This window comes from Plodia interpunctella, chromosome 12 (assembly GCF_027563975.2).
Source record: "Plodia interpunctella isolate USDA-ARS_2022_Savannah chromosome 12, ilPloInte3.2, whole genome shotgun sequence".
In the NCBI taxonomy this organism is placed as follows: Eukaryota; Metazoa; Arthropoda; class Insecta; order Lepidoptera; family Pyralidae; genus Plodia; species Plodia interpunctella.
Genome location: NC_071305.1, coordinates 7,018,960 through 7,043,697, shown reverse-complemented (window position 1 = coordinate 7,043,697; position 24,738 = coordinate 7,018,960). Strand labels below are relative to the sequence as shown.

At 32.4% G+C, this 24,738-nt stretch overlaps 3 protein-coding genes and 1 long non-coding RNA gene across 4 annotated transcripts; 3 read left to right on the top strand and 1 right to left on the bottom strand.

The window, feature by feature from the left end:
* Positions 1 to 736: 736 nt before the first annotated feature.
* On the top strand, positions 737 to 5,059 carry LOC128674274 (uncharacterized). Its single transcript, XM_053752756.2, has 3 exons — positions 737 to 1,497; positions 2,170 to 2,362; positions 2,692 to 5,059. Exons 1-3 carry the CDS (start codon positions 1,270 to 1,272, stop codon positions 2,997 to 2,999), a joined length of 729 nt encoding a protein of 242 aa, XP_053608731.1. The 5' UTR covers positions 737 to 1,269; the 3' UTR covers positions 3,000 to 5,059.
* Positions 5,060 to 5,149: 90 nt separating this feature from the next.
* Positions 5,150 to 7,247, top strand: LOC128674276 (uncharacterized). The gene is made up of 3 exons (XM_053752758.2): positions 5,150 to 5,382; positions 5,503 to 5,695; positions 6,907 to 7,247. Exons 1-3 carry the CDS (start codon positions 5,161 to 5,163, stop codon positions 7,212 to 7,214), a joined length of 723 nt encoding a protein of 240 aa, XP_053608733.1. The 5' UTR covers positions 5,150 to 5,160; the 3' UTR covers positions 7,215 to 7,247.
* Positions 7,248 to 12,249: 5,002 nt separating this feature from the next.
* LOC128674478 (uncharacterized) lies at positions 12,250 to 15,716 on the top strand. The gene is made up of 4 exons (XM_053753000.2): positions 12,250 to 12,520; positions 14,127 to 14,195; positions 14,783 to 14,903; positions 15,445 to 15,716. Exons 1-4 carry the CDS (start codon positions 12,353 to 12,355, stop codon positions 15,714 to 15,716), a joined length of 630 nt encoding a protein of 209 aa, XP_053608975.2. The 5' UTR covers positions 12,250 to 12,352.
* Positions 15,717 to 16,814: 1,098 nt separating this feature from the next.
* On the bottom strand, positions 16,815 to 18,922 carry LOC128674387 (uncharacterized). The gene is made up of 3 exons (XR_008405157.2): positions 18,534 to 18,922; positions 17,779 to 17,986; positions 16,815 to 17,160 (listed from the first exon to the last, which is right to left on the bottom strand). It is a non-coding gene; the product is annotated as an uncharacterized LOC128674387 (long non-coding RNA).
* Between the last annotated feature and the right edge of the window lie 5,816 nt (positions 18,923 to 24,738).

Genomic DNA, 24,738 nt, shown 5'->3' with positions numbered 1-24,738 from the left:
ATGACACTGAGAGACAAAAAGCGAGCGCACTGGATTTTGCAAGTTCTTGGATCAGCTCTTGCCATTATCGGCACTGTTATGGAAATCACACAGAAGAAAGTACACTTTAAATCACTGCATGCACAGTTTGGTGAGTCTACGTCATCTGATAGTTTTATAATGCATTGATACCCTAATACCAGTTCTAATTAGATCATATAAATATTTTAAATTTAGTTTAAGATTACCCTAAATAATAGATATTAAAATAAAAACTAAATAAAGTTATCTAAAAAAATTAGAAAAAAATCTTACTTGTTATTCAACTTTCTCCTTTCACTATAGCATATACATAATTTGTATTTTCTTTTTCATCCTGCATTTCTCCTCATCTCTATGCTTTGACTAAATTATCATATTGTGATAATATTTTTAATTTTGTTTCAGGTCTAGTGGCCATGATATTCACAATACTATCCCTGATCAACGGACTGACTTCGTTATACACATACGAGCTTCGAAAGTTCATATCACCGAGACTGTCAAAAATTACCCACAGCGTGTTTGGATCCATAGCCTTTCTTACTTCGTCCATCTCCTTATGTTATGCTTTTAATATGAGATGGTTTAGAAATTGGGTGGCCCTTGACGAATTAGCTGTAACGCTTATTGTATTCACTGCGTTACTGACATTTATTGTGATGGTGAATCCATTTGTTGTATTGTACGTTAAATATTTTCCAAAAAAAAAATAATTTATCGTGATTTTAGTTTTATTAAGCCTTTTTAAATATTTTTGACAGAAATATTTTTATCCTTAAAATTAACTTCGTTATGGGTCAGTGTAGTTGTATTGTGAAATATAGTAACTAAAACTAATACATATAATAATTAAAACCACTGAATTGAAATCTGACTCTATAATTTTTTTTTTGTAAGTAAGTATGCACAAAGTAATTTCAATCAAAAATCAATAAATTAATTAACTATGCAAATTTGATACTATTAAGATTGTAAGATAAAATAATTTTGAAACAATTATTAATATATCTAAATTCCACTATCGTTGTTAAACGAATTTTCACTGGTTATCGTTATCATATTCAATAGGCATTCGCCACTGATCAACCAGCTGCAAATCTAAGATTATAGTCGAAGAAATAATAATACTTATTATCTCTTTTCTATTTATACATCACATATATATGAGTGTGTTACTGAGATCGTAGTCACTTTTGCGAAATACTTCGACGTGGTTATTGTGTGATTTGTTATAATTTTGAAATCAATATGGATAAAATTCAAAACGTAGAATTCGATACCGAAAATATGAAAAATTCCAAAGAAATTCTTGTTCCTGATAGTTCTCAGGATTTGAAACTGAACATGTTTAATACATCAATGAATCTCTTGTCACATATCCTCATTGGGTCTGTCGTAGGAATATCAGTACTGTATACCTTCAGAGCCGGAAATATGGATGCTACTCGGATTCACATTATTCTATGTGTGCTCGGGGTAAGTTGTTATATACATATACCTCATATAATCTTTATAAATGAAATTGAAATTGGAATGAGAATAACTAATAAATTAATTTAAGTAAGGATTTTTATAGGACTAAATCATAATTTCTCCGATCCAATTAATTAAATCTATTCAAAAAAAAACAATTAAAGAGTTACTGTGATTTACGTCCATCTAATTTAAATATATTTATTGAATATTAATTACATTTCATATAAAGTATTATGTAAAAATAATAAAATTGATAAAAACTATACTAACTATACTAACTAAATATTAAACACAAAATATTTTTTATCTATTTTTCTAAAGTTGTACATATATAATTATTCTTCTTTTCTGCCATTATTAGTCTCTTTGGAATTGTTTTATTTTTGTAATTACATTTTTATCAGTAAAAAATTCATAAATAATCAAACCCAAACTCAATTAACAATTTTTTATAATGCAAAATATTTATATTTTCAAATATATGCATTCTTATAATTACTTTGAACGAACTTATTTAAAAGCCGAAATTCATCTTTTTTTTATTTTTTAGATTTAGATCACGACTTCACCACATTTTTTTCACCTACGTCACATTTCTTTATAATTTTAATTAAAATCAGAACTTACTACGTTTCTACCAGCCAGTAGTAAAATATTTTTTTTTCATTTCAGTATCAACTACTTATGGCTGAAGCAATCCTGAGTCTGTCACCACACAACAGCTGGTCATCGTCTTTGAAACTTGTGTACAAACGTCGAATACATTGGGTGCTGCAGATCTTGGGATCAGGTCTAGCAATAGCTGGCAGCTTCATCAAAATCCTCGATAAAGAAATCCATTGGAATAGTCTTCATGGCCAATTTGGTGAGTTACAACTAAATTCAATTCAAATTGTAATTTACTAGATAAATTATACTCATTATTTTGAGTAAGATTTATTTTTAAATTCCCTCTCTAGAAACACGTGAGGCATAATTAACAAATATCTGAAAATATCTTTATCTCATAGAGAATAAGAATATTATGAAACAGAGCTCAATACAAGTAATTAAATACCGATATTAACGAATTTAGGATCGTCAAATGTAAAATCTATACACATATATAAAACTTCTAGTGAAATCATTTTTTAATAATCAATTTTGGTAAACAATAAATAAAATTCTATAAATTTAAATTTCTATTATTTTCAGCTCTGGTGGCGTTAGTCTTCACAAGTGTGTCAATGATTAACGGCCTCTCATCCCTCTACGCATACGAACTCCGTAGAATCCTCCCCGGCACACTGTCCAAGATCACTCACATCTGCTTCGGCACAGTCGCCTTCGTCGCCGCCTCCACCTGCCTTTGCTACGGCTTCGACAAGAATTCCTTTAGAAGCTGGGCTACTCCAGAATTAGCCTACATGTCTATTGCATTCACTGCTGCATTCACTTTCATTATTGTAATCAATCCTTTAGTCTTATTTGTTGATAAATCTCTAGCTGTTTTAAAACGGTAAAGCCAGTAAATAAGTTTATTTAGTGTAAATAAATCATCTGTAAATTTGGTTATTCAATAATATGTATTGAAACGATTTTGAGTTAGACCATCCGCTATACAACTGAGAAAACTGAAGTTGCTGAGTCGAAGTATGTAAAACAGCGTTAGGTTTTTTTGTCAATTCACTTTAAGTGTCTAATCATAAGTAGTTATTATAGACCGACGCAGGACGAAGCGTACGGTGATTTTCTAATATTTGTAATGAGTAAGTAAATAGTGATGTTATTACCGATACACAGACAGAATTAGTATTTTAGGTATTAGATAATAATACTTGATATATCGATAAATCACAATCATCAAAGATAGCGAGACAGTTATGTCCAGTTGTGAACGTGTATCATGACTTTCAACTATTCATTTTATATAAGTTTACACCACATTGTATAATATGCTTTTATGTAAACATAGTAACAAAATCACCAGTACTTAGTAAATAATTAGATTCATGATTGGATATTTTTGAAAAATATTTTTTATTTCTTAGACTGTTACCAAAAAGATTCAAGAACTTGTATTGTTTACCTGTATTTTGTAAATATATATTTGGTGCTAAGTTTTATGGCATAGAGTTCCGTTTTAGGAGCACTGTTTGTTATATAATACCCATTAAAATATACTTAAGTGTTCTCAAAATAGTAGTTGTCTGTAGTTCACAATATTCCTAACCTTTGATAAGGCCTGGCCATGTCCTGTCCTGTCCCGATATATTTTATAACTTGAAATATACTTTTATGTCAAAATGTTGCCCGCATGATAAAATACGTACCAATACTATTTAGATGGAATATTGTTGTTACTTAACATAATACTCACATATAAAGTAAAAATTCACACAGACATAATCTGATTGGTAATTGAAAAATTCATCAATAAACGTTAATCAAAAGAAATATGTGGTTAAAAGTGCTCTTATTAAATTTTACTGCTCTTCTTGACTGAGTCTCGGTATACAGCTTACACTGCAATTTCTAATTTTAGATTAGGGTGGAACAATAATTTATTTTATAGAAAAGAAAAAAAAATTAAAACTTTTTTTTCTTCTTTTAGTTTTAGTATAACGTAAAAAATAAGATTGCTGTGACATAAATAAAAATCTTTAAATGTTAAAAAAATAAAGCATAGAAAGTACCTACCTGTATTTATTATATTACATTATTATTGTCCGAGCTAGCGAACTTGGGGCAAAAATATTTTTTTTGTATGTATGTATGTATGTTTCTAACACGATAACTTTCGAACCATTGGTCTGAATGTGATGACATTTAAAAAGTGTGTAGGATCTGTCAATAGAATTTTAAGTTCGTGGGGCATCAAAATCGGTCAAGTAGTTTTTGAAATATTTACAATTTTGTAAAAACTCATTGTGTTCGCGAAGTTTAAGTTCGCGGCAAACAACTAGTATTAAAATAATCTAACATTTTATCACGTGCAAAACACATGTATTACCACAATACGTGTACTATTTTAATCTGAAAGTCAATGAAGCGAAAAACGCTGATAAAATACTTACACTTAAGGATTATTTCTCAATATAGCTAATCAATACAGATTAGAAGTATATTAGATTAAAATTGATAGTTGGTCATGACTTCAATCTGGTTTTTACTGAATAATAAGCTGGCTAGGAATATTTTTAGTAATCCAATTGTTTATTTTTTAATTATTTTACAACTGTTTTTAGATGTAGCTTTTATTTAGATATAAAATTAGTAAAAGTAATCTTAACGTTGTGATGAAATTTTTTATAGAAATATTCTTCTTTTCGTTTCAATAATTGAAATATTATATTATAATCATTGAAATATATAAAAATTATGTAAATATTTAAACTTATTTTTAGACATATACAAGTAAGCTTTTATTATTATTGATATTTTATATAAATCAAAAACTACGTATAAAAATTAACTTTCAATAAAAACGAATATATTTTTTTATTTCTATATATTTTTGATGTATTATCACTACATTCACGACTAATTAAACATCATATTTCAAATTTCACTGAAGCGAGAAAGGTTGATTATAATCTCTTCAATAAATACAGTAACAAACATGCTTTTTATTTCATTTGTAATATTTAAATAAAAATAGATTGTGCGCGTTTTTGGATTACAATGACTACAGAGAAAATAGATCCAGAAATTATTAATAATTCCGAAACAGCACTAGTACCAAATAAGAAGGATAATTATAAACTGAAAATCTTTAATGGGTGCATGAACCTTATGGCACATGTCCTCATAGGTGCTACTGTAGGAGTATCAATACTGTTTTCATTTACATACGATTTTGATTATTATGGTACTAAAGTTCACATCATTCTTTGTGTTCTGGGGGTAAGTTTTTACAATGCTGACGTTTATATAAGCTGTTTAAATTTGAATTAATATCAGAACGAGTTTTGCTTATTATTTAACTATATGAGATTTATCTTTATTATTCGATGTATCTTTCAGTACCAGCTTTTAATGGCCGAAGCGATCCTTACTCTGTCTCCTCACAACAGCTGGACAACATCCTTGAAATATGTTCATAAACGAATAGCGCATTGGGTATTGCAAATCATGGGCTCAACCCTGGCTATAGTGGGCAGTTTTATCAAAATGATGGACAAAACTGTCCATTTTGACACTCTTCATGCACAATTTTGTAAGTTATTTTTTGACCGAGCGAGCGAAGTTAGCGAGGTCTATAATTATTCAACTTGAGGCAAAAAAATATTTTTTTATATGTATGTATATTTGTAACGCGATAACTTTCGAATCGTTGGTCTGATTTTGATGAAATTTGAAAGGTATGTAGGATCTCTCAATAGAATTTTTAATTTCGTGGGGTATCAAAATCGGTTTAGTCATTTTGGAAATATTCACAATTTTGTAAAAACTCATTAATAATTTATTGTGTGCGCGAGGTCTAAGTTCGCGGCGAACAACAAGTTTATGTTTAATTTTTTTATATATATGTATGGTGTGTGTACGTGATATTCATAGTATTTTGGACTTTACTAATTACATGACGGGAAACGATTAATTTTTTTTAAATATTATTTAGATAATGATGTATATTGAAAACCGAATTTGATTAGAAACAATAAAAATGCATGACTTTTCTGATAACAATATTATCATAATACAAGTACACAATATGATACGTATAGTTATATAATAAAAGGAAAGTTGCTGCTGAAAAAAGGTGATATTTATCAAGATACGTGTTTATGACGTCCTGGTGTAGATTAGTAAAAATAGCTTCATACACAATTACATTTATCTTTTTTATCATTTTGTTCACATTGATTATCACATATTTATCTTGTTCTTGCTAAGGTATATTACGACAGTATATTAAATTATCTTTTATCAATATCAATGTAATATTCACGTGCTGTCTATTTATATTATTCAGCAATTAATTAATTTTGCTTTATTAGTTTAATAGTCATTTTAAAAATGTTTCCAACTGTATCCACGTATCCTACCAATGAATTAATTTAGAATTATCCTATGTTATATTTTTAAAATATTTTCATCTAAGAATCAACATGGGCCAAAAATACATTTTTGTATGTTGGTTTGTAACGCGATAACTTTCGAATCGTTCGTCTGATTTTGATGAAATTTAAAAGGTTTGTATGATCTGTCTATAAAATTTTTAAGTTCGTTCAAAAACGACTTTGTATCCACAAAGTCGTTTTTGAAATATTCAATTTTGTAAAAAAATATTGTGTTCGCGAGGTCAAAGTCCGCGGCGAATAAGTAGTTATTTCGAAGCGAGTTCCGTTTTTCACTGTTTTTCTGTACCAAATGTACCTTTTCCATCATTGAAATGTACCTAATTTGTCATTTTTATATTATTTTCAGCTTTGGTGGCGTTACTTTTCACAACCGCGTGTTTAGTCAACGGTTTGACCTCACTCTACGCCTACGAGCTCCGCAAGATCATACCTGGAACCTTATCCAAAGTCACCCACATCTGCTTCGGGACTATAGCCTTTAGTGCTTCGGCCGTTTGTCTGTGCTACGGCTTCGACAAGCCTTCCTTCAACAGATGGGCCACACCACCTCTTAAAGCTGTCTTCATGGCTTTCGTCGGCATCTTCACAGTTATCATCATTGTTAACCCTATCATTAATTTTGTTGATAAGTCTTTTAGATCTTTGAAGCGTTAAATGTCTTGTATTTTTATTTATGTGAATTATTGGCGATATTTAGATAGTTGCTTGAAGAGCAGGCGATAGTCTTGATACTGATGAACTATTTTATGAGTAGGTAATTTAAAGAAAAATTAAAAAACAATATCTCTCTAAAAACTGTACCCCATTCGTTTTGATGAGAAGGGATTTAGGATTTGAAGAGTTTATTAAAAATGATTACAACATAAATTAATTGTTATCGGTATGATGAAATACAAAATAGAAGTAGTACTAAAGTAATTACTCAATCCAAAGTATTACTCAAATCCGTCAGCTTAACAAAAAATATACTAAAATAATATGTACATCTCAAAATCTACTATTGATGTCATTAAGATATTTGCAAATATAAACCTAAAAATAATTGTAAATTAATAAAATTCATCAATTTTATATCATTGTAATATTATAATAAATTATATTAATTATTAAAAAATAAAATATTATTATTTAATGTATTACAATTTGAACGTATAACACGTTCAAAATGTAATTATGTGGCAATTTATCTATAATTATGTAGGTAGGTTAAAAACTGATTAGATAAATATCAGCACAGTTTTGTTTTTAACCCCTGTCGACAGAAGTAGGATAGTTATAATACATGTCTGTGTATCTATCTATATATATATATCCTCTGCCCGTGGCATCGTAGCAGCTAAAGCGGCTGAAACGATTTTGATCTAGTTTTATGGGCCGTTTGGAAACTGTCATTTTATTTTATAACCAAAATCATTTTTGATTGTGGTATCCTTTCTTGGGATTTTTATTACAACCAAATATAATTGGTGCAAATACTTGTAAATAGAGGTAAAAACTGAACACCATTTCAGAATATAACTGCGTGCGTATCAACAAACCTTCAGCATGTGTTAGTAGGGAATTAAATTAGTCGTGCGTGCAGACAACTTTAACAACAATTTGAGTGATCTTACGAGTTACTTGTTTCCTATCCTTAGTGGCCTTTTCGACTGAATTGTTCATGTGGCAAATTACCAGATAATATAATTATAGTAATGATGATAATGATGTATATTTTATTAGCATTAATTTATAAATATTATTAAAAAAGTGCCTAAAATAGGAGAAAGGATTTTCGAATCCTATTATTATACTTAATTAACATTGATAACATAAAAAGGCACGTGCGCTGTAAGCGCTTCCATATGTGTATTGCCGATGTAGACCGATACAGAGATTATGCGACTTTATGCGACAGCAACTAATAATAGTTCGATTTTTGATAAAAAAACGAATTATTTTTTCATCTATTTGCATAATGGATATTTATTATAGGTATTATTGGTACCTACTTATTTAGTTCGGTTTTATGTAAAGGGAGATAATATCTTATAAGGAAATGTATATTTCATCAACTGAAACTATACAGAGTTTTAACTTACTTATAAGGTTTAAACACTACCTACGCATTCATTCTATAGTAGCTGTGCCCGCGACTTCGTTCGCGTAGCCGAACCATTTTTGGTAAGGAATCAAAATTATTAGAGAGAAAATAACATAAGCCCGAAGGCATATTATATACATAAATGGGAGTTTTAGCCAGTTCAGGCAAGTTTTCAACGAATAACTTCCGTCGTCATCGAAACTTAGCCCAAACTGTTCCGCCTCCACCACGTGCAGGTACTCTCAGCTTATGTTATAATAGTATAGGGTAAATATAAGATTAACTTTATTACAGAACTTCCGTTTCAGAAATGTTCGAAATCTTCTATTTTAATATGCCAACCGTTACTGCTCCTCAGGTTGAACAATTTCTGCTAAGATTTCACTTAACAGAAAATCCTTATTAGATTAGTTAACTTTTACTATGACGTCATTTTCATATACATTATAGAAGAGCTGTTGCTCGCGGCAAAGAAGACATGGGGAATACAATTTTTGAGAGTCTCAAGATGTTTGTGAATCATCGTTAAAAACATGGACCAAATGAGAGATCAACTTTTGCTAAGGCGCTTTTGTCATATCTGTTATAATGTAGCGGGTCTGTTGCAGTTCATTGTCAGGTGTTCCATATCTTCGATTTTTAAAAGTCTACAGAAAATGCTCATCAGGGCGAACAATTTTTGTTAACGTGATTTTTCTATATTTCCTACAGTTTAGCTGGTTTTTATAGGTTTTGCTAGAGCTGTTCCAGTTTCCAATATAAATTATACCCTATATATTGAGCAGGCTTTATACCTATACAACAAAAAAGTTTCATACAAATCCGTCCAGTAGATCCAAAGATTAGCGTGTGCAAACAAACAGATAAACAAGCAGACAGACTTTTTTTTCTAATTCTTATTCTGTTACTGATTCTCTATCGATCTTAATTTTTTTTTATTTTAATATCTTCAATATACAGAAACACTTTTTTACTGTTTTACTATATGTACGAATTAATTAATAATTAATAATGTATGAATTAATTAATAATTAATAATATATGAATTAATTAATATAGTATTAATTAATTAATAATTAATACTGTATTAATTAATTAATAATGTATTAATTAATTAATAATGTATTAATTAATTAATAATGTATTAATTCATTAATAATTAATAATATATTAATTAATTAATAATGTATTAATTAATTAATAATGTATTAGTTCATTAATAATTAATAATGTATTAATTCATTAATAATTAATAATGTATTAATTCATTAATAATTAATGATTGATGATATATGTATTGATATTGATTGATTGTGCTCTCACACATGTGGTATCGAATCAAAATATTAAGGATTTTTGAAGTGAAAACTTCTTTAACGGCGTTATGCACTTTTTGTTATGGGTAAAAAATGTTAAACTCGCGTCAGGACACGTGACTGGATCGAAAATTCGTAAGACGTCAAAAATGCACAACGTTAGTGCGTTTGTCCACCACCACCATCACCGTCACGTCACCGAGAACGAGATGACGGCGCCGAAGTAGCGGTACATACATTTACTTAGCCACGTGTCCACCGCACATCCGTCACCCGAGCGCCGTCATCCCGGCCGCCGAAATTGCGAGTAGATCGGCGTGACCGCTAGTACGTGGCCCGAGATTTTGACGGGCCGATGTGCCGGCAATACAAAACACGTATGAACTTGTCCACACACTGCCGTCGCCGTCGCACCGTACAGCTTAGCTCAGTTATTATTTTGTCTGTCATCAATTATCGAAATCGGTCGCGGTGGACAAACGATCGCCGTTACGTCATATCCGGCCGGTAACGACGGCGGTGGACAAACGCCCTTAATATTCAAGTTTTCACTTCTACCGTCACACCCGCAGTGCAACCCGTTTTTTATTTGAAGAAAGTATGAGTGTGCATACTGACAGCGTGTTTATTCAAATGAGTGTCCACTGAACGAACTTCATATATACGTCATCATCTCTAGTTGTCAAAATAGAAAATGCTTCGTTAGGATATTAGGTATAGGTATAACATTCTTGTACCTAGTTATTAGCTGCTTGTTTATGCTGCAAAAATTAATTAATTTTTTTTCACCTATATCTTTGCAAACTACAGCGTTATTGGATAATAACGCTGTAGAGTGAGGTCAAAGAACTCGCATGTCTTACAGTCAAATCTAGTCCATTGTCATTGAGTCTGCAGCAGTTGTCTTGACTGTTCTTGCTACGTGACTTACCCATCGTAGTCTTCCAATGACACGGCTTATCGTACAGGTAAAGTTCATGATTATAGTGTGTACGACGCTGATTAATTCTAATACTGTAAGACGCGTCGAAATAATTATTAAATTGCGGTTATATAATTATTTAGCGGCTAGTCCCAGCTTCGCTCGGGTAAAACAAGAATAGAAACTTAGCCTATGTCACTCCTGACGGTTTCGGCTATCTCTGTGCCAAATTTCATCAAAATCGGTCCTGTAGTTTTTGAGTTTATTCATTACAGACAAAAGTACAAATATTTTATCTTTATAATTGTATCAGCCCAAATTAGTTATTAAGTATTAACATAGTTTTAGGTTCTGTACACAAACAAAAATACATATATATGTTTTTTTTTATTGCCTGAAATAAACGCATAATATTAGTATGGATAAAATAACAAGCCAAAATTTAAAAAAAACGCGCCTATTTAAGAATCCTTGCATTGAGCCCTTTAATTTGATACCAACATTGTAGTATATAAATTAACACATAAATTTTGGTATACTATTTCAACTCGCTAGGACGTTAAGTTCAAGCTCGTGACGGCTGTCACATGGCGATCCTGCCAGGATCCTCATTGTCGACTACTCTCGCTCATCTGATTGATGTCCCGGTTTCATCTTCAGCCATCAACCTTAAGGCCGCTTTCCATCTTTCACAATTGTCTACCCTATCTAACCAATAGGTTTTTTTAAATACCCTAATCCGTCTATCATTTATCGATTTAACATTGTCTGGGAGATATGGTGGGTTTTGCCAAATTGTTTAATCACCCAATAGGTTCCATATTCTATCTTAGATAAAAAAACTGATTAGATTACATTTTTTGTAGTAACATTCCGGAACTACACACTCGTAGTTCTCGTAGAAAAAATATTATGTATTATTTATATTAAAGGTAACATTAACCTATTCAAAAGTAAATATTAATAACTACTGCATACTTTACATTGCTGAAAAATATAAATATATTATGAATAAATATTTTTTTATTGGATAATAAATATTTATTATACATACCTATTAGCTTTCACCGAACATATTTTTTTTAATTTTTTGTTGTTCATATAAAATAACATATTTTCTCGTTCCCTTGGGAATTATGGAAACTTTTTGTCTCAGTGCCTAAAGATTATCCATTCATTTATTTCCCGTCTACTCATTTTTATCATGTTATTAATACATATAATATAACAATATTATAGTATTTAACACGTAAATTGATAAATAAATTATCATATAATTTACACCCTGTAGTTTATGCTCCGGGTTTTCTGACTTTTTATTGATTCATGATTGAAAAATGAATTTCTTGTGTCTGCTTTACGTTTCTTAAAATAATGACAACATAAATCAATGTCAATACAAATCATATCACTGACAAGTTGACCATCTAGAAACAAATATTTGTGATCATTTCTGTAGCAAATTTACAAAATGTTAGTTATAGTATCGCACACAGGCACTGCGTATTGCCGAATGGTAACTTCCGCTGTTGTGGTGGGCTTTTGTCATATCATCATTGGTGCCACTCTTATGCCCGTAGTAATGTATTGCATGAACCAGAATTTCAAAGACATGCATGTTCCACTGTACGTTTTTGGAGTAAGTAGCTTACTTCTATATAAAAATAAGGTATAGTAAGAAATTGCGGGGTGCAAGGTTGATATTTAAACGACAGCCAAATTTGTGTATATTTTTTGCTATAGTTGTGTTCAAGATTTGGTTTTGATACAAAATCTATTTAGCCATGAAATTGTGAATGACAAAAAAACATTCCAAGGCACAAGTAAAAAAATATTAGTAATATTTTATTTGCAGTTACCCGATACTCCGCCCGCAGTAGCCTATGTTTGACCTCGGGTCAATTAAATTTGGAACAGATATAGTTCCAAATTTCATCATATTTGCTGTGAAATCGTGTCAGACATTTTCACATTTAAATATAAGTCCCAATTTTATTTCCACTCAGTTTACTGATAAGCGTTCAACATACTATGTTAATAGCGAGACGTTAGCGCCTTTACATTCTGGGATACCTAACTGGATAAGACTTCAAAGTAGAAAAGTATAGAAATAAAGTTCTATGTTACATGTATCGCCAGCGGCCCGACCCGGCTTTGCTCGGGTAAAACTATAATAAATTATACACCACATTCCTCAGGAAGCACACAATCTGGAGATTTATGTATATGAATGCATTCATGCATTTAAGAAATTCCCCATGCGAAGCTTGATCAGGTCGCTAGTAGTAAATATTTTATCGTCATTTACCTCATTATTGTTAAAAATATACAGAACATTAATAATGAATGAAAAAGAATCATATTATTTAGAGACGTGAATCTCATAAGATAGGATAGGATTTTGGTAACTTAATTTTTATGTCACTGATGTTTTGTGTTGCCATTGCAACCAGGGTGACTATTAGCACACAATGGTCGGTATTGCCGCTATCGGGTTTATGCGAGCAATAGCGTGGATCACTTGTGGGTTTGTGCCGGGGACTAGTTCGTGACTAACTAGAGACAGAATGTGACGATGTCCGTGACGTAACAGTTAGCTACTACGTGGTCGAGTGTTCCTAGCTCCGTCAATATTTGCTGATATTTGTGGTGGTGGTACAGTGTTGGTCTGTTAATCGAAAGGTCCAGGTTCGAATTCTCAAGCCGAATCCTCAGTCGTTTCATAGAAGTCGCCCACTTGGATGCCCAACCTGACCTCCCAAGGATCCATGCGAACTCATCTGTTCATAAGAATCCCCTTTAAATAAAACATCTTCTATTTTAATTCATTAAGGAAAAATAAACAGTTACCTACATAATATGTGATAATAATAAAATGCTAAAACAGCTAAGATAACACATAGTGCACAGTGAAAGAGTTTTATAAAAAAAAAAAAGAAAATGAAATAAAATAATAAAAAAGAAATTCAAGGAAAAAAGAAAAATAAAGTCATAAATGCTATTTTTATCGTGTTCAATCAAGATCTAGCTAGCAAATATACCTGGTTTTGTTAACCTATGTAGCTCTTCTTAGCAAAAGAGAAAACTTATGTGAAACCTAACATATTTCAATGTCTATATTCCTCATGTTTCTAAGAATATGTTTGGTCTTCCTCAATGAAAAAGGCCATGAGAATATTGAAAAATCATTTGAAAACAAAATACTACCATGTATTTGTTTTAGTTTGCCTTTGTGTTTGTTTCAGTTCCATTTCTTCTGCGCAGAAGCACTCCTCTTCTTGAACTATGCCAACGGCCTGTCGACTCCAATGCGGGTTAGGTATTGTCACATTTTTCTACGTCCACAATCTAATCGAATTATATGCAATGTTTTGTTGCAAATATATTTTTTCTTTTTTTTTTCTTTTAAAATAAGAACATTTTAATATAAAACATAGCAAGTGATACACGTGTTACTGATTACGTGATTTGGTGATTTTACGACTAGCCTGACTGACGTCAATACTGTTTGGAAATATAGTTGCTATCAGCTGTCAAAACTTCTTGTTCCTCGTACAACATCCACAGGACGGTTGGGGCGGTACTATTCTATAGCGGGATCCACCGTAACTTCTATCATCATCGGCAACACTTTATATCCCACTGCATCATCATCGGCAGCTCTTTATATCCTACTGCTGGATGTAGGCCTCTCTCTTTAAGCCATCCCTACTATACTAACCATTGTCCCGTGCTATTCGAAACTATTTTCGACCGATCGAGAAGAATATGAAGTAGACGCAGATAATTCCCAACAGGTTGGGACTAAAGGACATACCTACTTTATTTGGAAATACGAACCTCGGCAACTTCCACTACTTATACGAAATTGTATGGTTATAACGAACCTGTTTCTTTGCAGCTGAAGCACCGTAGAGCCGCGCACGGGATCCTACAAGTCTGCGGTCTGTTATGCATCTTAGCGGCCACTATCATCGTTTACATCGAAAGGGGCGCTTCGGGATCGTCTCATGGATTAACAGGTCATAAAGAAATGTATTAACATTCTGCCTTCGATAGTTAAAGCGTTAAGCGCATAAAATTTGATATTATGATTGCACATAAGACGCTTAAAATTTAAACTATAGAGTATAAATTAAAATCTAGGTACAATAATTTCTTTTCTTAGATAAAAGTAAAGTGCTCTAAATCAAAAAAAAGTAAAATCTTCATGTAATCATCTAAAAAGTGACCAAGGTAAACAGACATGTACATATTGTACATAAGTAGGTATATCAACAAATATTCGAATGCCTTTATATTGCTGTAAATGTTCGCGCAATCGAAGTGAAAATCAGAGTATAACATTGTTTCTAAACTCTTTATTGCACAAAGAAAACGCAAATCAAACAGAAAAACAGTGACGCCTACAAGGACAGACTTATACCAGTTTTTTTTTAATGTAAGATGCGTCTTTTTTACCATCGGGGGCAGCACTACAGTCTGCCATTTGTTTGGTTGGGTCAAATGTGATAAAAAAAACGAGCGTGAATCGAACCCACTCATTTCATTTCTATTTAACAGGTGTGGTCGCGGCGACTTTAGCTGCATGCAGTCTCCTCAGTTACCCATTGGCTTTATACGGCGATGGCTCACTGAAGCTCGTCCATATACTGATGGGAATCCCCACATTTATTGTCTCCTCAATCAGTCTCTGCCTTGGCTTCTTCACTTCCGAGTTCAAGAACTGGGCAGGAGATTCGCTTGTCTACATACTTACAGGCTTTGTTACATTTTATACTCTGGTTATTACTATTAAAATTATATTAAAATGTTGTTCGAGAATGAAAATCTAAAACGTTTTTTTTTATTGTGATACATAACGAAAAATAGATATAAATATTAATATAATATATCTATATAATTATAGATAAAAATATTGTGATACATAACGAAACGTTACTCCAGAGTGACGGAGAAGTGGATAAGGAGGTAAAGCGGCAGAAGTGGAGAGAAGTGACCGGCACTATATGCGACCCAAAGTTGCCGATAAAGTTGAAGGGTAAGATTTATAAAGCTGTTGTGAGACCTGTAATTATGTATGGATCGAAATGTTGGGCTACCAAAGTGCAGGACGAAAAGAGACTTCACTCTACCGAAATGCGGATGTTACGCTGGATGTGCGGGGTTACAAGAATGGACAGGGTAACGAATATTTATATCAGAGGAAGTTTGAAAGTTGCGCACATAAATGATAAAATTAGAGGTAATAGACTCGGTTGATTTGGACACGTGATGAGAAGAAGAGAATCATTTACTGAGGAAAGCTTTAAGTAGGAAGGTACATGGATATAGAGGACGAGGAAGACCTAGGAAGAGATGGATGGATTGTGTCAGGGAAGATATGAGGTTACTGAGGGTGAATCCAAATATGACAAAAGATAGAGAATTGTGGAGGGAACAGACATTTTGCGCCGACCCCAGATGATGGGACAAGGTAAGGCAAATGAAGACATAACGAAAAATAAGGAGGCATTTTCTTATAAAACGATAACAAATTATTATGATAGTACAACATGATACCCCTTTAGGGAATGAAATAATAAAAACTCCAATTTTGACGCACAGTCAAGTGTGATACATAGTTTCCAAATCAAATTTACCCACATCAGAGATAAAAATATGTGAATCGATAATAGCGAAGATTCATTCAATTATAATTAATGATTGTTTGATGATACTTGAAGCCGCTTCAGATTTATAAAAATAGATAGCCGCAAATGCTGATGAAATGATATGCAATTTAGCTTTGGCTTCATACCTCAAAAGGCCGAATTCCCACCGATCTTGTGGCATATAAGTATACACATACATTATCGTAGGTAAAATATTATTTATTAAAAAAAATATAATGCTTTGTCCAAACTATAAATAAAATCACATTCTCAAAATAATTCAAAACTAAAGAGCAAACTTTAATTGCCTTTTATTATTGTCAACACCTATTATCACAAAAGCGCTCATAACGGCATAATAATTTCAAAGTCGAGTAAGCGATTACAATAAGGGAAGCAATTCCACAAAACAAGGCCATAAACGTTTTAAGATCTTCTTGTGCCATCCATTTTGAAAATGATGTATCTGGTAAGTAAAGAGATAATATGAAGGCTGCTGATGAGAAACCGAATGCTAATATTCCAAAAAAAGCGTGGAGATTCCGACAGCAAGTTGAGCAGTCCACATTAAACGCACACGGACCCAATAAAATTGTTATTATCATAAACACGAGCGCCATGAAACCTGTAAAATCATACAAAAATAATCATACATAAAGATTTTATCATTCTCACGATTAAAAAATTATAGGCACTTTTTCATATTCTAAATTAAATAATGTTTCCTAAAGCTACAAACTACTAGCATTTCGGAAAGACCACTGCTAAGATACAGCGTCTGGCTACAAAATATATGTCCTCTTAAAGATAAAGTGTTTTTTGTATTTAATTATGGGTAAGACTATAATAATATACTCATGTCTGTTGATAAAGCGGTGGTGGTCCCAGAAAGGTCCCAGGTTCTAATCCTACTCGTGCTACATGAGTTTATATAGCAATCTGACTCATGTAAAGTAGTTTTCATCGACCACCACTTGCTTCCAGTGAAGAAAAACATCGAGAGGAAACCTGCACATTGGTTGATTATTAACTTGTGTATGAAATAGAGACTCCTCCACTAATAATGGCAAGAAAGTCGTTGTGTGTTTCATTCCGCGTAATGACCACGACCCTCAGCCATGAGGAATACGACTATTAAGAAGAAGAATGTCTCTTGATACTTCTACGCGACTTGACAGACGAGGAGACTGACAGTTGGTAGTTAAGTGTAAACATTACGGAAAGTATGTACAAAAATCATTACCAAATAAACAATGCGACGTATCGTTTATTATGTCCGGCCATCGGTGCGACAAGGAATAAAATAGGAGTAAAACACCAACTATGTTCAATGTGGCGGCTGTAGCCTCAAGTAATATATGATTGAACTTTCTAAAGCACGGCTTCATTGGAACCGATGGGCCATGCAACGTCGTCGTCATGAACATCCCTGCTGGCATCAGCAGTTGAAACTGTAAATAATATATCGTGTCGGTAGTTACATTCTGTGCCATCTCCTTTCAACGTCAATATGTATCCCGTTATTCATCCTAACTAATATTATAAATGCGAAAGTAAGTTTGTTTCTTTGTTACCTCTTCACGCTCTATCTACTCAACCAATCTTCTTGAAATTTGCATAATTAAAGTTTCAAGTATGGAGAAGGACATAGGGTACCTTTCATCACGGAAAATTAAAGCGAGCGAAACCGCGGGCAAAGGCTAGCAAATAATAAATAAAAGCATACTTTAAGCTTAAAAAATGTTTGTTGCTTTTTAATACATAACACTGACAGAAAGAGACAAAAACTTACTTTAGCTTAAAGTAAGCTAACTTTTTTATGAATAACCGGGCTATAGTCTCAAAATTTCTGCCGTAGTGCCGCGTACGACATCTACGGAAGGAAGAGGGGTCCTATTCTGGGGCGGAACCACACGCCACAATTATTGTAATAGCTAAGCACTGGAAAACTTTCGAAAATATTTTATTGTACCAAAATAATGATTTATTAATACGAACCCCCAAAGTGCAAAATACGATATGTAAATTAGTTTCAAAGTGCATTTGTTTCCATGAAGATGCATACAATACCATGGCAGTAGTATAAAAACCAATTAAAATGTATGCCAATACAATTAACCCAGCCCACCAGATGCGCGCACAGTATTCTCTTTTCGGGATATTCACAAGCACTATTCTCACGGGGCCGTCAAAGGTCTTTACTGGATTATCCTTGAGACACTCAAGGTTACATGTGTTTCCCTCAATAGGCACACGAGATATCATGGCGAAATTCTACAAAATTATTTTTCTTAAGAAAAATATATATCCTTTGAGTGTAAACAATTCAAAGGATATCTAAATAAATAAAAATAAATCTATAGCATTATCCATGTTTGAAGTAAATAAGACATTGACATTCATGACAAAATCACTATATTTTTATTTTTAAGATTTTTTAAATATGTCCACGATCAAGTCACATAGAGAGAACAAAACTTTAATTATGCTTTCTTGCCACTGCATAAAAATACAATTTGTAGAAGTACAATAGGCGCACTTAATGCTATAAGAATTATCTCTAACGGTCAACCTTTGGGTCATACAGAAGTTTTCGGCAAGAACGGTATCTCGATGCTTTTCAGACAAGAGTTGTGTTGTGTGGCTGTGATTCAGTGACCATCAAAATCCTTACACGTTAATATATACAATTTCTCTCTATCTCTATTATGAAATATACCTACAACAGTAACAATGACACTCTCTATAGTTCGCTTCTGTACTGATTCTACTACCTACTGACCTAGGTAGATCATGGTATACCTACTACTTCCATGAGGTAGACTGAGATATATAGGTGAGACATCTTCACCTAAAAACCTTCAGGCATTTCATGGAATTAGTAGGTAAGGTAGGTACTCCGCGAAGTACTTATTAAATCCATGGGCATTTCTTTTTTATTTTTGTTAATCTATGCTTCTTCTAGGCTATAGACAACAACAACATACTCACCATCTATGTATTTGACGTGCGTTGGACCCTTCCAAATCTATGATCGTTACGATCTTACAAAAACATATAGTTGGCAAACATCTATCTATCTATCCATCCGAAACATCCGACTTTCCGCTTTTATTTATATACAAAGGATGTTTTCATCAACGGCGGCCCTTTCATTTTTTTTAAATTTCGGATGTAGTTTGCTTTCCACGCGACATCGTTCACAAGGGATCGCGCCATGTGTATGTACGCGATCCGCTTTTTCACGCTCCCATAACTGAATTACCTACCCGCGAATATGTTGTGCAACCATTTGTGATCTATTGCGTGGATTTAAGGTACAGTTTCGTTTGAAAAAGTGGAGAAATAAGTTTGTCCTGGGATAGGAGTCGAAACTCAAAACGTCCCGCGGGCTCGCCCGGCCCTCGGCTAAACGTGAAACATTGAATTCCGTTCAAATATTAATTGTTAACCTCGCATTCAAGATTTTTGCTGTTAAGCGTCAAATTTATTTACAACAGTGTATAATATATTATTATAATAATATAATATAATAATTTAATTATATAAAATCTAAAATATGCGCATAGTTTAGATTAATTTTTTATTGGCTTTAATTGAGACAGTCCTTTACAAAACGGTAACCAGTTGTTAATTCACTGGAATTGTTTTTGCATAAGTTGCGTCAATTTCCTTTTATAATTTTAAGGTTTTAATATAATAAACATATGTTAACCCTCTTCGCGATCGGTGAACTCTGTCGTATATTGTCGGATGGAGTTATAAACGTAAATGTCTTCCGACGAGATTCCATCCCCAAAACATTACATTTTATTACGATGGTACAAGAGTTTGCTTTTTTTCCGTGTAAATTACAAGATGTCGTCAAAAACGCGTATCCGAGTTTACAGGTGCCCTAGGTGAGCGATGAAATGCTGTACGATGCGATATTATGCGTATGATGGTAATGCTACAAATAAATAATAAATAACTACGAGCATTTCAAATTGAGTATCTTTACTCATTTTGTATTGATTAGAATATTTCCGTATGGCAATATGCATGTGAACTCCACTTCTATTTAGTTTCGTGCGCATACATAAATAAAGAATTACAATTTTAAATTAAATAAATTATCAATGTTTCTGAAGAACTAAGGAGTTCACCATTAGGTCTATCGATAAACACTTGCAATCAACATAAAATAATTTAAAACTTTTTAACAATAAGAATTTCTGCAAAACGCTATACATAAATGATATAAAGTACTTTTATTTTTGTTTTAGATTATTATTTGATGTAACTTTTTATTATCTTTTTGACATTTTAAACTTTAGTGCTCAGAATACAAAAACTGTAATTAAAGCCTAGTAGTAAGACATAGCAATCTCACAAATATGCTTATATATAAAATATCCTGACTAATTTATATACAGATGTTATATAAATTAAGAATTAAGATATTTTATTTATGTACCAAATACAGAAACCAACACGAACTAAACTCTCCAACAATCTAAGTCTATGGACTATGAAAGCATTACACTCTCATTACAGGAAGTTGTGTACAATGAAACACATTAATTAGCCTATTACAGACCGGAGATTTTTTATAGTTTAATAAGCCCCAGAGCAGAATACGTTTCATTCTTGCATAAACTCGATTAGTCGACGTATCGATGGAATCAATTACAAAAACTTCGCCATAAAATAGCCTTCGAACGCAATATGCTCACTGAGTTAAAAGCTATGGAGATGGCAATGGAAATTTCATATAATTTTCATTTATTTCCCGCAAGACTTCGGTCGCAAATTAACAAGTATGTTAATATTCTGTTAAATGTGCCGATATACTGCCAGTGTGTAACTTATTTTGAAAATTCCCTTATCTATTCACACACACCACGACACGTTTTACCTGATTACAATTATCTAAACAAGAAAATTAATACGGTCTAAAAAACAATTTTTAGATCTTATTAATTTTCTTGTTTAGATCCTAAATCAAAAACCACAATTGTTTATTTTATTTAACTCAAAATTAATTTACTATTTTTTGTACAATCGTGAACGAGCAAATCGTTATTTTGTTGTAAATGTTTTATACTCCAAACAGTTACTGTGCTAATTTATTATTATTACCAATTTCGCCGGTTTGAAATATTGTTGGAGATGTCGTCTTCATTCGTATATCTCAATGTCTACTTGCAACCGATCTGACGCAATTACCAACGGTCACGATTGCTGATTCACTGCGACCACGGAGCGCAAATATAGCGATTTACATAGAGCTGAGCGAAAAATGCCAAGTCCATTAATTTTACTCAAAGTTTATGGCCGCGTAGCAAATTGGACATTAGGGATGCAACTGCAATATTATTTATTTGCAATATGCATATGCGTGCATTTTTAATGCAATTTGTCGTCTTTCCAGTAACTGAGCATTTACTTCACTTGTACTTCTACCGATAAATTGATACATATTACAATAATAATAGACATACACATATAAAGTTATTTTAGATTTATTATGAAAGCGTTACGACGAAAAAACGAACTTTTTCAAAATATTGTAAGATTTTATTAAGATTTCATTCTGCGTCAAAATGTATCGACATTTTAAACCATCGACAATTAATGCAATGCAATACAGTGCGCAATTTAAAATTACCCTTATTACCCACACTTGACTTGTGTTCATACACATTTTAATTTTGGGGATGTTTTATCATATCAAATAATATAAAGATTCCAAAATACTCGCAATATATGCCATGTGTTTCGTCCCCAAGCCTCCACAGAAATATATAACACACAAGCCCGGACAAATCGCTTAAAAGCATTGTCTTGTCTTCAGGAGACGTTCCCTGTGCAACAGGAATTAGATCCAGAATGTAATCACCTTAGTTCCCCCTCAGAATGTTTCTAAAAAATATAGATTTAGTTACAGGATATAAATTTTCTTAAATGTATCCATTTTCCAAAAATTATCACCTTAGGTCTTTTTTTCTGTGGTAGTTTGCGTTTTTTTTACTTAAAATAATGTAATGGACTAAAGGGAAATTCTAGGAAAAAATATACTGCACTTAAAGAAAAATATAATAAAAAACACAATATATAAATTCAGTAAAATAATTCATTACATCTTGTTCTCTTTATTTGCCTTTAAATGTAAATAATATACAGCTTATATTTTCTATTTCGTATTAAAAATTGTTTAACCTAATCGAGAAAAATTTCGAAGTTTGAAGCATTAGGTATTACTGTAAAATTAGAAGGATTACCTTCTGAACTCGTGTTTTTGCTCTGTCGACTGTTTTACCCTAATAATGTGGGCAACTTTATGAATATTAAGCGCGCCCTCTGCCATCAGGAAAAACGACACATAAACAAGACATGATCCTCGAGACAAAGTTTGTTGACTTTGAATTTAAATAATCCATTCTTTTATACTAATTAATATTGTAAATGTGACAGTATTTCCGTATACGCTGTAACGAGTAAATCACAGGACCGATTTTAATGAAATCTGTTATAAAAATGTAATTTAAGACTCGAAATCAAGCTACTACTGCGACTAGTTATTTATTAAGTAACTCCCTCCTCAAGAAATGAGGGGAACAAAGCGACGGGGAACTATTGTCTTAAGTCTTAAAATACTTTTAGTATTTATATGAAAAAGAATGTATCTTTTTTCAAATACCGAATTAAATAATAATGCAAAATAACAAAGATATTCCAACAAGAATATTACTTTTTTTCTTTTTGTAAGAGTAGAAGCGTTGTTGAAGAGTAAACTGGAACGGAAATGGGTGAGAGTTTTCTCCTTAAGCTTAAAAATCAATATCAACCAATACCACTATTTAAAAAATTTCAATAAACACTGTGAAACCAGAACGTCCTGGAAATGGAATCCAATAAAGAACAGTCCAACACCTCCGACACCAATATTTTCAGTGCTGTTCTGCATTTTATTGTCGTACAGTTAACTGCATGTCAACATACCTAAATAGATCTTATACAGCAGTAGTACTGGTGATTTTGCAATACATTTGTCAAAGTTAATGTGCTGCTAACCCTACCTGTGACGGACCTAGTGCAATTACTACCACAATAATATGAAATTTATGACACTTTTACGTTATTTTTCTAACCTGTATTTTTTTACTTGTTCGCTTTTATTTAAATCGTGTCGCGTTTGTGGTAAAATAAAAATAACACCAAAAGATACTTGTAAACGTTTCTGAGATGCACTCATGTTTATTTTTCTTTCATGCAAGAAGCCTTTCAAAATTTTTATCGCTAATTAACTCTGACGTTTTCCCGGTTACTTCTTCAGTCTCCGATATTCTACTTTATGTACTCCACGTCGCAGTACATCAAGTCTATCCCTCTTATATACGAAAATCAGACAACGGGCGTTCCACTTTCAGTTAAAAATTACCTTCACGAAAACCGGGCAATATCAACGGGCGACTTTGAAAAGCGTTCCAATTCGCGAACATTTTTTGTTGAGCCAAAGCGTTTTGTTTCATGAATGTAGGTTCTGGCCATTGTGTGCATTGTGAATCCAAGCTGGGGCCAGCCTACGAGCTATTTCCCTATTCTCCATTATGAGCTGTAATTATTTCCATTGTTCAACACATAAGTGTCTTATTAACGGTCCAATATGCTGAATACGGGATAGATCAAACTTTGAAGTTATGCGTATTTTTGTAGCGGGGGAATCATTGTAAGTCGTAATTAAAATTTCAATTATTTTTTCTGTAATTGATTCTATTGAAGATTAGTCTAACTAAATTTACATATAAATAGTATATAACAAAAACTGTTCGGTCAATTTGCAAACCGAGAATGTAAATGTTGATAAGTACATAATTTGTTTCTTAGAACTTGCTTTCATAGAACGTGTTGATTATTAAAATAATACATTTTTACGGCTCCAACCGCGGCCTGTTACTACAATAATTTCGCAGGTTTAAGCAAATTCACAAACACTTTTTCGAGGGTGATTTTTAGAGCAGTAGTAAACCTTGTAAAAATGGATCAAATAAGAGATAAACAGAGAAAGCCTAGTAATTTATGGTTGGTATCTACCAGTTTTAGTAATAAAACTTTAGCGAATCCTCAAGCGTACAAAGAAAGGCCTGTGCCCATTTTAATGAATACCTCTTGGGGAGATTCTTTCCGCATAGTTCCGATCAAGATGGCGGCGTCGAAACTT

What these genes read in the sequence shown, in the direction of transcription:
- LOC128674276 (XM_053752758.2), top strand. Translation starts at nt 5,161, where the DNA reads ATGACTACAGAGAAAATAGATCCAGAAATTATTAATAATTCCGAAACA. An exon ending in TCATTCTTTGTGTTCTGGGG is followed by an intron (nt 5,383 to 5,502) that starts GTAAGTTTTTAC and finishes TGTATCTTTCAG; the next exon opens with TACCAGCTTTTAATGGCCGA. An exon ending in CACTCTTCATGCACAATTTT is followed by an intron (nt 5,696 to 6,906) that starts GTAAGTTATTTT and finishes TATTATTTTCAG; the next exon opens with CTTTGGTGGCGTTACTTTTC.
- LOC128674478 (XM_053753000.2), top strand. Translation starts at nt 12,353, where the DNA reads ATGTTAGTTATAGTATCGCACACAGGCACTGCGTATTGCCGAATGGTA. An exon ending in TTCCACTGTACGTTTTTGGA is followed by an intron (nt 12,521 to 14,126) that starts GTAAGTAGCTTA and finishes TGTTTGTTTCAG; the next exon opens with TTCCATTTCTTCTGCGCAGA. An exon ending in GCCTGTCGACTCCAATGCGG is followed by an intron (nt 14,196 to 14,782) that starts GTTAGGTATTGT and finishes GTTTCTTTGCAG; the next exon opens with CTGAAGCACCGTAGAGCCGC.
- LOC128674274 (XM_053752756.2), top strand. Translation starts at nt 1,270, where the DNA reads ATGGATAAAATTCAAAACGTAGAATTCGATACCGAAAATATGAAAAAT. An exon ending in TTATTCTATGTGTGCTCGGG is followed by an intron (nt 1,498 to 2,169) that starts GTAAGTTGTTAT and finishes TTTTCATTTCAG; the next exon opens with TATCAACTACTTATGGCTGA. An exon ending in TAGTCTTCATGGCCAATTTG is followed by an intron (nt 2,363 to 2,691) that starts GTGAGTTACAAC and finishes TATTATTTTCAG; the next exon opens with CTCTGGTGGCGTTAGTCTTC.